General features: G+C 53.7%; 1 protein-coding gene across 1 annotated transcript; it reads right to left on the bottom strand.

Annotated features, from left to right (window-relative positions):
• Positions 1-3,507: 3,507 nt before the first annotated feature.
• Positions 3,508-14,427, bottom strand: SDSL (serine dehydratase like). The gene is made up of 8 exons (XM_080940603.1): positions 14,406-14,427; positions 10,058-10,236; positions 9,866-9,905; positions 8,189-8,328; positions 6,846-6,934; positions 6,003-6,230; positions 5,396-5,520; positions 3,508-3,892 (listed from the first exon to the last, which is right to left on the bottom strand). The coding sequence occupies exons 2-8, from the start codon at positions 10,214-10,216 to the stop codon at positions 3,699-3,701; spliced, it is 975 nt and encodes a 324-aa protein (XP_080796729.1). The 5' UTR covers positions 10,217-10,236; positions 14,406-14,427; the 3' UTR covers positions 3,508-3,698.
• Positions 14,428-14,853: the final 426 nt, after the last annotated feature.

Below are 14,853 nucleotides of genomic sequence, written 5' to 3'. Positions count from 1 at the left end.
GGGCCATGATTTATAGCTGGAAGACACGGGCAAGAAAGCCAAGCTATAGACTGAGCATGCGTCTGGGGTAGTGGTTCTCAACCTGTGGGTCACGACCCCTTAGAGGTGGAACGATTCCTTCCCAGGGGGTCCCATTTCAGACATCCCGCATGTCAGATCTTTACCTTATGCCGTATAAGAACAGCAAAATCACAGTTACGGAGTAGCAACAAGATAATTTTATGGTTAGGGGCAGCGGGGAGGTCGCATGTTGGGAAAGCTGAGATCCACTCTGAGTGACTTGGTCTGGCTGGGACCCAGCGGCTTGCTATCCCAGATCTTTGTATGTGTGCTCATCCATCCACTGTGGCCCACGCATACCAGGGGGCCACTCCACGCTATAGGCGGCCAGTCCTCCTAGTAGCCGAGGACTAACTTTACCCTCACTTAAGGAGTTCTGAAGGGGGAGTGGGGGTCTTTGCCCATTCAGTGGCCAAGTTTGCTCAAGATGAAGAGTGACTCGTAAGCTGGACACAGGGCCGAGGAAGGCAGCCTGTGGGTATAGGATCCTGCCTCAGGACCTTTGCACATGCTGCTACTACAGCTCTTCCCATTTCCCCTCATTGCTTTTGGGCCTCGGTACACATTCGACCTTTTCAGAAGTGTGGTTGTGGCTCAGTGGTAAGGTGCTTGCCTAGAGAGTGTAAGAGCTGGCTTGGCTCCCTAGTGCTATCAAAAAAAAAAAAAAAAATTAAAACAGCTTTCCTTCTCACCTGCTAGAGACTCCTATCAACGTGGGCTATGAGCCAGCCCATCAGAAGGTCAGGACTCCTTACTCCATCGTAAGCAAACAGCCTGTGTGGCTTCTGCAACACCCCCTCTCCCGTCTTCCTTGCCTCTCTTTAAAATGCCCTTTAGTAAGACATTGTGTGTGTGTGTGTGTGTGTGTGTGTGTGTGCGTGTGCGTGTGCGAGCGCTCATGCACGCGCACATATGGAAGCCAGAGGTCACCCTCAGGTGTCATTTCACAGGACACCATCCCAACCAAAAGGGCCAAGCAACTGCCAGCTGACTCTTCCTTCCTCCCTCCTCCTTCCTGCTCCAGGGGGATGACTGCCCCTTTGTCAGCGGCAGAGAGTCTGGATGGACCCTGGTAGCTGAGGAGGAGCAGTGGACAGCCAAAAGTAAGGCCAGCAGGATGCGTGTCCACAGGAACACACATTTGCAGACGTGAGTTGCAATGGCCCTGGGCATCCCCAGGCAAATGCCCTCTGGCCTGGATCCAGTTCCAGGATCCATTGTCCTGAGAGCTCAGACTTAATGTCTGGCCCTGGGCATCCCCAGGCAAATGCCCTCTGGCCTGGATCCAGTTCCAGGATCCATTGTCCTGAGAGCTCAGACTTAATGTCTGCCCACTGCCTGCCCCTGTCCCTGTCCCAGCAAGTCCTAGCGGCAGGGCTGCAGTATCCTTTGTCCTCTGACTCCCCCCCCCAGGTCCCCTCCCCGCTTTCAAAATGCCTTGGGTGTCAACAGGGGAGTTTCAGCTGAGCTTGGGGACACACACGCTATCAGGATGGGTCAACAGCCCTCTGGGGCTCTTATCTGCAGCTCCGGAGAGCAGGTAAGCAGCAAAGAGCAGCTGACAGGTCTCTCAGAAGAACAACCACCGGCTGAGGCCGGACAAGGGCTATCTGGGATCTGGAGCACCTGGACGGCAGACAGAGTCTGCCACTCAGACACGGGGACAAGGGAAGGAAGAAACCTTGCCAGCCTGAGCAGTCTGGGGAGGCTTCAGGGAGGAGGCGGTCATAATGGAGGGCTTGAGGGATGTATATGAGTCAGCAAGCATAGAGAGCAAAGTCAACGGGGGACACAGGCAGAACAAAGGGCAGGTGTGGAGGTGAGAGAGGGGGCACAGTAGAGAGTCTACGCATGAGTTGTGTGGCCCAAACCAAGTGAGTGGTTCGACGGCTCTAATTCCATTTCCTCGGGTGCTCAGTGGTTGGGCCCTTGGGTCCTCTTGCCTCCCACAGTTGGACTTCACAGTGAAATCACTGAAGGACACACTAAAGGCCACCCTCTCCCAGCAGGCTTTGTCACAGCCCAGAATACAGGGACAGTGAGAACAAGAGCAAGAGGGGGAGGGGGAGGGGGAGAGACAGAGAGACAGAGACAGACACAGAGAGGGGGGGAGAGAGGGAGGGAGGGAGGAAGAGAGAGAGAGAGAAAGAGAGAGAGAGAGACAGAGAGCGGGGGAGAGAGGGAGGGAGGGAGGAAGAGAGAGAGAGACAGAGAGAGAGAGAGAGAGAGCACTACTTAACTAGAGTAGAGCTCCAGTCAGGTCTGGCTGCATCCAGCTTCAGGACCCTTAACGCCAAAATCTCTATCCTGGCTGATTCACAATTTGTGGCCCCAAGGAAACAGGATTGGGTCCCCAGCGTCTGTTGGGGAATTCTTGGCAAGTGAGGGCCATCTCTGGGGTTCAAGAGAGAACACAGTGTAGGCAGCACATTTGAGAGCGGAGGTCACTGCTGCCTGAATCCTGCCCTTGAGAAAGAATTCGGCCTGTGCTCTGCAGGCCCAGAGAGGATAGGACATTTGCCCAAGGCCACACAGCCCACATGCCCCAGGGAACTGAGTCTCATCCTGGGTCATGATTACCCAAGCTGAGCTCTGACCCCTGGGAGGTTGTGTGGCGAATCGGAAGATCCCATACAAAGGTGAAGTGGGTCCCAGACCCTCTAGGGCTTCAGCAACCCCCACCTCCTGACACACACACACACCTTGTGTTAGAGCCAAGGAGGATCCCAGGGCTGCAGGGACACAAATCTGCCTTGAGCTGGCTTCCCCATAGGAGACACTCTGCTGCCCCCTTGTGGTGTCAATGGAGTTGACGTCATCTTGTTTGCTACAAGATTTCCTAGGTCTGGAGGGCCTGACCCCACAGGGGACGGGGCAGAAGACACAGGATAGGACTCTGCCACAATCCCTGCTACCTCCAGCACCCACTAATGTAACTAACCAAGTGACACCGAGAATTAGTGTCTGCACCTGGCTGGGTCACATGACAGCCGCATGACCTTGGTGCATTGTGTCACCTTCACATACACACACACACACACACACACACACACACACAGTGGCAGGGCCTTAGTGAATGTGGATATTGAAAAGGACTCAGGGGCTCTTAGCAAAGTTCCTCGCAGTTAAGCATGTGAGTAGGGCTAGTGACATCATCCCCTTAGAGGGACACATTTCAAGATTTCAGGGAATGGCCCATGCTGTGACATGAAGTCATTTTCTCAAAACCTGCTTTGGGTTGTGTAGCTCGAGGGATAAAAACACAGAACCCCTGGGAGCCACATGCTCGGCTCAGGCAAGTTTATTTTTATTCTTTTTTAAAGATTTATTTATTTATTATATATGTGTCCACTGCAGCTGTCTTCAGACACACCAGAAGAGGGCATCAGATCTCACTACAGATGGTTGTGAGCCATGTGGATGCTGGGATTTGGACTCAGGACCTCTGGAAGAGCAGTCAGTGCTCTAACCACTGAGCCATCTCTCCAGCCCTCCAGCAGGTTTATTCACCGGACTGCAGGGTGCCACACAGAGCAATCCAGGAGGGCTACCTGAAGGAAGAGGACAGGACGGCAGGAAACGAGGCCCCCTGGGTGACCACCAGGGTGTCCAGCATCCTCTGGGAGCCCTGGGATTCTTCAGCTGCAGCCCAACTGGGTTTTCAGCTCCTGAAGCTGTTGGCTGCTAATATTGCTGCCACCACACACGATGACCACAACGGAAGCCAGGGCCGGACTCAGGCGGCCCTCAGCCTGGAGCCTCCCCAGGATGCCTGAGTAGACAGCAGCCAGGGCAGCCCCGCAGGCCGGCTCCACCAGCATGCGCTCATCATCTGTGGGGAGGACGGGGGGGGGGGCTGTCAGTTAGTGCTCAGCAGGAGGTGTCCATCCATCCCTGTCCTCAGCAGTCACAGGTCTGACTTCCTACAGATCCGCTCCTTACTCCATCACTTGTCGGTCTGTCTGTCCATCCATCAGGGTAGCCTTTGTCTGTAACAGCAGCCATCCAACCAGGAGCGGATCCATCTCCTGCCCATCACTTGATTGGTCATCCATCAGCCTGCTCGTCAGTGTTCATCTTCTCACCAATCAATCCACCCGTCCATTCATCCTCCTGTCCATCTACCCACTCGTCCATCCACTCATCCTCCTGTCCATCTACCCACTCGCCCATCCATTCATCCTCCTGTCCATCTACCCACTCGTCCATCCATTCATCCTCCTGTCCATCTACCCACTCGTCCATCCATTCATCCTTCTGTCCATCTACCCACTCGCCCATCCATTCATCCTCCTGTCCATCTACCCACTCGTCCATCCACTCATCCTCCTGTCCATCTACCCACTCGCCCATCCATTCATCCTCCTGTCCATCTACCCACTCGCCCATCCATTCATCCTTCTGTCCATCCATCCACTCGCCCATCCATTCATCCTTCTGTCCATCCATCCACTCGTCCATCCATTCATCCTCCTGTCCATCTACCCACTCGTCCATCCACTCATCCTCCTGTTCATCCATCCACTCGTCCATCCACTCATCCTCCTGTCCATCTACCCACTCGTCCATCCACTCATCCTCCTGTCCATCTACCCACTCGTCCATCCACTCATCCTCCTGTCCATCTACCCACTCGCCCATCCATTCATCCTCCTGTCCATATACCCACTCGTCCATCCACTCATCCTCCTGTCCATCTACCCACTCGCCCATCCATTCATCCTCCTGTCCATCTACCCACTCGTCCATCCACTCATCCTCCTGTCCATCCATCCACTCGTCCATCCATTCATCCTCCTGTCCATCCATCCACTCGTCTATCCATTCATCCTCCATCCATCCTTCTTTCCCTCCACTGCCCACCTATCCATTACTAATCTTCCCCACTCATACATTTATCCACTCACTCAACAAACACCTCACTCTCTGCCTGGCTCTGTGCTAGGAAGGCCTTCAGGACGTAATAGTGGCTAAGACTCAAAGCCCCACCCCCACCCACTCACACCCCAACAGGAAGTAAAAACCAGGCACCTGCTGACAGAGGGGTTAGTGTATTGGAAGTCTCTGGTTAATGAGGTGTTGTGGGGAGAGCAGGGTGGCTTCCTGGAGGAGGCGCCATAACGGATAACTAGTCATCACGAGGGTAAGCAGTAGGGGATAGGGCCAGGACAGACATCCAGAGGCAGGAATGTGGGAAGGGCATGTGCAAAGATCCTGAAGCTGCTGAGACTTCTCCTCCTCCCATCCACGACTGGACACAGCCCATAACATCACCACTGCCCAGTCACCGACACTGGGGACACGGTTGAGTGGCAGAGCGCCAGGCCTCGCTCACCCAGGAACCTCTGCACGGCTCTGACAGCCTCCCGGTCTTCTACCACCTCAGAGAGTATCTCACACTCCTTTGCACACTCCAAGGTCCGTGCAGCCACTGTCTTGGCTCCCAGGCTCCTGGCTACGCTGCAGGATGGAGGGAGGGGTGAAAGAACAGATGCATCAGAGCCCCCCCTTCTGTCCCCAGGTTACCCACATCCTGCGATGGCTGGGTCCCTGTCAGGAGGCCCAGGCACACTCAGGTGTGTGTGTGTGTGTCGCTCGCAAGTGTGCTCACCTATGTGAGCACATGCAGAGCTCAGAGGTTGACATCCGGCCTTTTCCTTGCTCACCTCGACTATACATGTTTTTGAAGCAGGGTCTCTCTACACTAGCCCAGGCTAGACCCTCAATCTCAAGCCTCCTGCCTCGGCCTCTCAAGCACCAGGGTGCACCCACAAACCTGGCTTTTTTTTCACACTCTCTAACTTGAATCCTCGTGACAACTGTTGGAACAAGCAGACATATGGGGGTGCCTGCACCTCCCCACACACAGCAGCTTGGACAAATAGACCATAGGCTAAAGACGTCCCCACCCTCTACCCCCTCAGATGCCCACCCAGGCTTACCTGGTGATGTCTGGTAGAGTGACCAGCCTGCCTGCCTGCAAGGCCACGTTGAAACTGTGTGCCCCGCGGGTCTCCATGGCAACGATGGGCACGTGCTGCCAGCCTACCTCCAGGAGGCCAGCAGTCACACCTGCCAGGAGCCCTCCACCCCCCACGGCCAGCACCACGGCGCCTGGAGGGGTCCCCAGCGACTCCTTCAGCTCCTTCACTAGGCTGGCGTTGCCTTCCCTGTGGGGTAAGAGGAGGACACGTGATGGGACTTCCGGGGTAGGTGACCCCTCCTGGGCCACTCAGAGGCAGGATGATGCAGGGGGACCCCCTGGACTTCACCCTTGATCTCCTTCACTCCTTCACCCACCCACGTGTCTCTCCATCATCCTCCCAGCCTCTTTCTTGCCTTTCCCATCCGGTCCTCCCCACTTGGGGAAGGAATACCCTTCCAAATGGGGTCCTGGAAGCAAAACCCTGTCTCTGCCACCTGACCAGCTGTGAGCCCTTGAACAAGTGTCTTGACCTCTCTGTGCCCCAGCAGGCTTCCCAGTAGCTATCTAGTCCTTGCAGAAGGGGAGCAGACATTTAGGGGATGCCAGCAGCCTGCGCCCAGCCCTAAGTACATATTCAATAGAGGACACTTTGTGTTACAGTGTCCATTTCACCAGTGGGGAAACTGAGGCCCAGGTGGTAAGGCTGCTGCTCTACATGAAACACAGTTCCCAAGCAGCTAGGTTTGAACCCGTGCCTGCCTGGCTTAGAAGTCTCTTCTCCTTTCTGAGCCTCAGTTTCCTCTTCTGTGCAATGAGGGTCCCACACTCTGGCTCCCCAGGAACACAGCCACAGCCTTACCATATCAGGGGATGGTCAAATGGGGAGACGTTCACCCAGCCGTCCCTCGTGGCCAGTTCTTGTGCCCTTACATTGGCTTCATCCCAGACCTAAAGAGAAGTAGAGGCTCCACAGGGACTGTGGTGGAGACCCCTGACTCTAATAGGTCCCCCGAGGGAGACCACACCTCCCAGGATAAGGACAGCAACCTTCAAATGGGCCAAAGGACGACGTGTGTCCCCCTCAAACTCAAAGGGACCCTAATGCTGTGTGACCGCAGGGCCAGAACAGCTCAGGGTGTGCAGAACCATTGTACTCCAGGGCTGGTCCCCTGGGGCCCACGTCAGGCCCACAGGAGGGGACAAGCCACTCACACCATGATCTGTGATAGCCTCTGTTGCCTGGTGGTGGCACCGGACTGACCTGAAGCATAGGTGAGCCTGGTCCTGACACCTGTGTCTACTACAGGTCACTCGGAGGTCACCTTCTGGGGGGGTCCCCTGATCATGGGGCTTGCCTGGGATGTGACCAAGGTGAGCTGTGCCTGGGACAGACTCCACCAATAAGGATTAGGAATTGTGGGCCATAACTGCCGTGTCCCACTCAGGGGCACAGTCCTGCTGAGCCCAGAGGGGTAAAGCCCAGGTGGTGTAGACATGCTCGCCCTGTTCCAGAATAGATGGATGGATGGGTGAGTGGGGAGCAAGTCGAGAAGGAGAAGGAAGTAGAGAAGCAGAACTGAGTGGGGTGTGGTGGCGCACACCTTTAAGCCTTGTGCTCGGGAGGCAGAGGCAGGCAGATCTCTGAGTTTGAGGCCAGCCTGATCTACAGACCGAGTTCCAGGACAGCCAGGGCTACACAGAGAAACGCTTGTGTCTTGGAAAACCAAATCAAACAAACAGAAGGACACAGAAAAGAAGAGCAAAGGGGTGGGGCAGGGAGCTGCACAGTGCGCTGGTTAGAGGCAGCTTTGGGGACTGTGGCTCGGGCAGGGCTTCAAGTGCTGTCCCATTATTTTCTCACTGGGGTCTCCGGACAAGAAACAGCACAGTCATCACCCACCAGCTTATCAGCTGCTAGCCTGTCAGGTCCCAGTAAGCCTGTGAAGACAGGGGTGGGGAGGACACCCCCCCCCAGGCCTCTGACAGGAGTCTTCTCAGTGTGGGACAGAGGTCTATGAGCCCTGAAAGTGCAACACCCTTGTCCTGCCCCTTCTCCCTAATCTCTGTCCTCCTGAGAGAAGACTGAAGACTTTCTGGCCAGTGTTCACCCAAAGTGGAGAATCCCCTCCCCCAGCCCCTCCCCCGCCCTCCCACCCTTTCCCCAGCCCCTTCCCCATGTTTCTGCCAGCACTACCTCCTTACCTTCCCAGTCAGCTGGACCTCGGCCCCCTCCCCCTCCAGCCGCCTCACCACCTGCACGGAGGTGCCCTCTGGGAGCACGATGGTGACAGGGATGCCCAGCTTCCGAGCGGAGTATGCAGCCGCAATGCCTGCATTGCCCCCTGGGAGCAACGGGGAAAGGAGTTCCTCAGACTTCACACGCCTCCCCCAAAATTCACCTGTGTGTCTGGGTCCCACCCACCTACCTTGCTGACCCCGTGACTGCTACAGACATGAGTGTGTCACCCAGTGTGTCACCCAGGCTACTGTGGGGCCTGGGCGGGAAGAAAGAGGAAAGGAAAAGCAAGAGCAAGGCTGGATTCGGCCAATTCTGAAAGCCATTTATCCTAAGAGTGTTCAGAACTTGAGGCCAATGGCTTAATCCTCTGTGAGGTGGGTCTCTGTTGTGCGTGACCACGAGTCTCAGATTATGGGGAAGGGACTTCAGAACAGATGATGTGGCTGTCTGAGACTTTGACTGATGAGGTCAATCATTAAGAAGAACCTTAGTTGGGCCTGGTGATGCAGATCTGTAATCCCAGCACTCGGGAGATGGAGACAGGAGGGTCCAGAGTCCTGTCACCTGTAACAAAGGGAAGAAGGAAGGACAGAAGGAAGGAAGGAAGGAAAGATGGAAGGAAGGAAGGAAGGAAGGAAGGAAGGAAGGAAAGATGGAAGGAAGGATGGAAGGAAGGAAGGAAGGATGGAAGAAAAGAAGGAAGGAAGGATGGAAGGAAGGAAGGAGGGAAGAAGGAAGGAAGGAAGGATGGATGGAAGGAAGGATGGAAGGAAGGAAGGAAAGAAGGATGGAAGGAAGGAAGGAGGGAAGAAAAGAAGGAAGGAAGGAAGGATGGAAGAAAAGAAGGAAGGAAGGATGGAAGGAAGGAAGGAGGGAAGGAAGGAAGGAGGGAAGGAAGGAAGGTGGGAAGGAAGGAAGGATGGAAGGAAGGATAGATGGAAGGAAGGATGGAAGGAAGGAAGGTGGGAAGGAAGGAAGGATGGAAGGAAGGATAGATGGAAGGAAGGATGGAAGGAAGGAAGGAAGGAAGGATGGAAGGAAGGAAGGAGGGAAGAAAAGAAGGAAGGATGGAAGGAAGGAAGGAAGGAAGGAGGGAAGGAAGGAAGGAAGGATGGAAGGAAGGAAGGATGGAAGGAAGGATGGATGGAAGGAAGGATGGAAGGAAGGAAGGAGGGAAGGAAGGAAGGAGGGAAGGAAGGAAGGTGGGAAGGAAGGAAGGATGGAAGGAAGGATAGATGGAAGGAAGGATGGAAGGAAGGAAGGTGGGAAGGAAGGAAGGATGGAAGGAAGGATAGATGGAAGGAAGGATGGAAGGAAGGAAGGAAGGAAGGATGGAAGGAAGGAAGGAAGGAGGGAAGAAAAGAAGGAAGGATGGAAGGAAGGAAGGAAGGAAGGAGGGAAGGAAGGAAGGAAGGATGGAAGGAAGGAAGGATGGAAGGAAGGATGGATGGAAGGAAGGATGGAAGGAAGGAAGGAGGGAAGGAGGGAAGGAAGGAGGGAAGGATGGAAGGAAGGATGGAAGGAAGGAAGGAAGGAAGGAAGGAAGCGAAACCAAGCCCTGGACATTGAACGTTGCTCTAGGCTCCCCCGCCCCCACCCCAATCCCAAGGACTCCCAATAAAACAGAGGGGTGGAGTCACCTGAGGAGCACACCAGATGTCTGCATCCCCTCTTGGCCATCTGGACAGAGAAATGATGGAGTTGGTATCACTCCAGTCATGAAAGAAAACCCTTGTGGGATGTGGCCAGGTGCTCCACCCACACCCGACAGACAGTCCTTCCCCATATGGTGCCCACACTTTCACCACAGCCCCGCGCCCACCGTCCCTCACCTGCTGACAGAAATGTCCGATGCCCCGGATCTTAAAGGAGCCAGCTATCTGCACGTTCTCGTATTTGAGGAAGACGGGCACGCCTGCCACCTGAGACAGCGCCCAGCTCTCCAGCAGGGGCGTGACCCTGTGGAAAGGCTCTGCTACGTCTCTCTCCATCCCAGCAGCATGCAGACAGCCTGCAAGGAGGCATCAGGGGTTCGCCCTGTTCAGACTCTTTAGCCATGACAGGGAGAGGGAGGACCGGAGGTCCCTGAGCCCAAGCGCCCCAAATCTTACCCAGCACCCAACCTTCAAAGTCCAGACAAGTATCTAGCCCTCTCTGTAGCCTGATTTCTCAATATAAACAAGGCAGATTGTCCAGTGTACCCTGGGGACACAGAGTGTGGCCAAAGGGTAGTTAAAACTTTCATTCGTTCATTCATTCATTCATTCATTCATTGTTTTTGCATAAAAACACCAGTTAAGCAGGTGCCTTCCTTACCCCTTCACCTTTGCCCTTAGAGGTCTTAACGCCCTTCTCCCAGTTATCCAATCTGTAGGAGACACAACCCATGTCTCTAAAAGCAAAGATGCTTTTATCATAGCTGCTGTTGAGGAATAGGCCGTGTATAGCCCAGGCTAGCTTGGAACCCACCATCCCCCTGCCTCCACTTCCATGGCGTTGGGATTATAATGGTATGACACCTCACTGGCCCGTGAGGTTTGTGTTTTGCCTTTTACGTGTGTATGTAGCTTTACTGTGCCTTACATTTGTCCAAACTTACTGAGTCGATGACTTTATGTTGGCTACATGACAAGTTTCAAGCTAGCCAGGGCTAGCTGTCTCGGGACAAAAAAAGGGGGGGGAAGCTAGAAAGATAGCTCATCTGTTAAGTGCACTTGCTGCTCTCCCAAAGGACCCAGGTTCAGTTCCCTGGCGTGCTCACAGCCTATGGCGCCAGGGAACCAGGGAACCAGGGAACCAGGGAGAGCCTGTCCAGAGGAGAAGTGGGCGGAGTTGTGTCCAACCCCAGAATCCTTGAGATAGGAAGGAATGGTACCACCCCCTTCCTGCCTCAGTCCTGCATGCCCCTGCCCACACCGGAAGAGATCACTAGTCACAGTCAGGTTAAACTTCTCTCCTTATAAGGTCATGTCCAGCTGGAACTCCTCCCTATGCAAATGAGGCATTTCCAGCACTCCAGCCCCGCACCAATGCTGTACACCCCCATACCTCATATTCACTCCAAAAGGTTTAAGAAGCCTTTGTTTCCCCCCCCATTCCACCCCAATTAAAGGAGTTGCTCCCTGAAACCTGTCTCCCTAGAGTCTGTTCTCTCCACGCGCTCACCACCACCTGAGGTCCCCTCACCCTGTCTGTTCTCAGGTCTCTCCGGTTCTAGGAGCTCTGATGCCCTCTTGTGGCCATTTTTAGTCATTGCATGTACGTGGTGAACAGACATACACACCAGCAAACACACACACACACACACACACACACACACACACACATATACACACACACACATAATTTATAAAAAGTGTAGTAAGAGGGTTCTGGTGAGATGGCTCAGCAGATGTCACGGGAGCCCGATAACCTCTGTTCGATCCCCAGGAACCACTTTAAGGTGGAAGGAGAAAACACATTTAAGAGGGGAGAGGCAGGCATGGTGACGGACATGCCACCCATCCATCCCACAGGAGACAGAAGCTGGGGGATCTATAAATTCAGGACCAGCCTGGGCTACAAAGTAAGTATCCTCAAGGCTAGCCTCAGCTGCGTATTGGGAAAACTTTGTTTCAAACCATTAAACCAAAGGGACGAAAAAACTAAAAGTAAAACTACCCTACCCTTTTTTTATATCTACAGCAGAAAAGATTGGTCAAACCCTTTGCAGTTCCAAGATGGACCACCAGGGGGCGTGAGCTGCACCCCATCCCTCCTGCCCAGGAACCCGGACCTCTTATTTATTTAAGTGACTGGGGGTCTGTTCATGAATCTGTTGGAGTGGGCCTGGAACTCCCAAGACAAGGCAGAGGCGACACAGACCGTCTCATCCCCTTCAGCACCTCTCACAAGGAAAGGGGCCAATGATCTGTTCCCGGTCTCCAGACTCCGTGTGCTGGCTAGTTTTTATGTCACTTGACACAAGCTAGAGTTGTTTTTGAAGAGGGCCCCTCAACTGAGAAGATGACCCTACAAGACTGGACTGTGGGAAAGCCCTTGGTGTATTTTCTTCATGGGTGCTTGATGTGCGATGGTCCAGCCCACTGTTTGCGATTCCATCCCTAGGCTGGCAGACACACTATAATATGGTGTCATATCCCACTACAGATATTTGTGAGCCACCATATGGTTGCTGGGACTTGAACTCAAGATCTCTAGAAAAGCAGTCAATGCTCTTAACCACTGAGCCATCTCTCCAGCCCCAGGGTCCTGGGTTCTATAAGAAAGCAGACTGGGCAAGCCATGGGGAGCAAGCCAGTGAGCAGCACCCCTCCATGGCCTCTGCTTCAGCTCCTGCCTCCAGGTTCCTGCCCTGACTTCCTTTGATGATGAACAGTGATGTGGAAGTGTAAGCTGAATAAACCCTTTCCTCCCCAAGTTGCTTTTGGTCCTGGTGTTTAGCACAGCAATAGAAACCCTAACCAAGACAGCCTGGCCCGACTCTAACCTCAATCTTGCAAGCCCAGATCATAGGCTTGGGCGTTAAACGCTGTGTAACCCAAGCATGTGCCCATTTCCTCATCTGTAAAATGGGAACAAATCCACACTCCCATCTCACAGCCTGTGGAACAGACAAAGCGCCCACTGGCATTCTCCCGGCTTGAATTCTCTAGAGAAGTTGCCTCATGAGGACCATCTCCTAGTGCAGGCATACACACCCTACACATACACATCTAGAGAGCATGGTCAAGGTCCAGGCTGGGGCCTGGGACCCAAGGGTGGCTTAGTGGGGAGGACAAACACCTACCTCTGGGCTGACTTGTGGTTTGATGAGATTTACAGACCAACATAATAGTAGGAAACTGAATTTTAGGGATTAAATAAAAGAGTCTCCTTTGGGGCTGGAGGGATGGCTCAGTGGTAAAGAGAGCTAACATCTCTTCCAAAAGTTCCAAGTTCAATTCCCAGCAGCCACATGGCGGCTCACAACCGTCTGTAATGGGATCCGATGCCCTCTTCTGCTGTGTCTGAAGACAGCCACAGTGTACTCACATACATAAAATAAATAAGTAAATCTTTTTAAAAAGCCTCCTTTGCAAACGGAGTCAGGAAAGGCCTCTTGGACCAGAGAGATAAAAACGAGCTGATTGTGACCCAGGTCACACACTGGACCGCTCTGGACAGCACAGGGCCCTTGAGAGGGTTAGGTTCAACCATGAAGTGGAGGTCCACAGTGTCCCCTGTGCCCTGCATTGCTTGATAAAAGCTACAACTGTTGTGTGGGGCTTGCTGAGAGCCGGGCACCATGCCCAGTTCCCTCCTTCTTATCTCAGAAGGCACTGAGAAACCCTGACAGAGGCCTGCATTTAACTCCATTTTATAACTGCGGACCCAGAGAGGTTGGTGCACAAGGCCACAGGCTCAGAGTTCACACACAGGTGTGGGCTTCCACGCGGTGCGGTGTCTTAACCATTGGATCGTTGATATCATCATCGTTATCATCGCCGCCAGCGCCTCCGCCATTATTCAATAAAATGAGGCTATTTGGTACTTAGTTGCCAATTATCTGTAAGAGCTGAAATTTTCCAGGTGGTGGTGGCACACACCTTCAGTCCCAGCACTCAGGAGACATAGGCAGTTAGTCCCCTGTGAGTTCGAGGGCCTGCCTGTTCTACACAGTGAGTTCCGGCACAGCTAGGGCCACACAGAAAAACCCTCTCCTGAACAAATGAGAAAGGAAAAAGTGCTGAAATGCTTGGCCCTGTCCCCAGGCCTCTCTGCTCCTCCTGAGGACAGCCACCTCACCACTGTCAGGGTGGGGACCCAGCTGAGCCTTGGACCCCACCTCTCACCACCGAAGCAGGTTCCGAAGCAGTAAGAGCCCAAGTCCAGGGCCCTGTGACTTTCTTACTAGAACCCACTTGCGAGGACTGCTCATCTGGTCCAACCCTCACTCTGACCCTGACAATCCTGGGATCCTTTCCCCGCAGCGGGTTATTTAGTGGCTTACAGCAGCTAAACCAGGAAAACAACTCCAGCCAACACAATCTGCTATCTACCCTCAGGGTCCACGGGGCCTGCCTCCTGTGGGCAGACAAATAGGACAAATGCTACCAGGCTAGTAAACACCCTCACACCTACTCACCACCCAACACACTGCCCCATGGTTCTTAGCCACTCCCACAATGCCTTCCTTACCTTCCAAGACAGTCCCAAACCAGCACAGCACAGCCAGAATCAACCTGGACTCAACAGACTTCCGCTCCCAAGGCCTGGCTCCTCCTCCCTATTAAAGGGACAGAGCCTGATTCTGGGGTCCTGGTGAGGACTCACAACAAAAATTACCAAGATGAACATGTGGGGATATTCTACCCTCTCTGTCTTCTTCATGAAGCTCATGGTTCATGAATGACCTGGGCTCCTGGAGGGTGACGAAATGGAGGTTCAGTTCTGACTTTGGGATTAGAGAGAGCTGTTGCTGGGTCAGGCTACTTGCCATGGTCCACACTGGGGTCAGCTTATGTTTGAGGCAAGAAAGCAAAGATGCAGGCCAGTCATGTTAGTGCATGTCTTTAATGCCAGTACTTGGGTGACAGAGGCAAATGGATCTCTGTGAGCTTCCATTTGATATATAATGGAATGTTTT

The sequence above is a fragment of the Micromys minutus genome (assembly GCF_963924665.1).
Source record: "Micromys minutus genome assembly, chromosome: 29".
Lineage (NCBI taxonomy): Eukaryota > Metazoa > Chordata > Mammalia > Rodentia > Muridae > Micromys > Micromys minutus.
The sequence above is the reverse complement of the archived record's forward strand: the minus strand, read 5'-3'. Positions and strand labels throughout refer to the sequence as shown.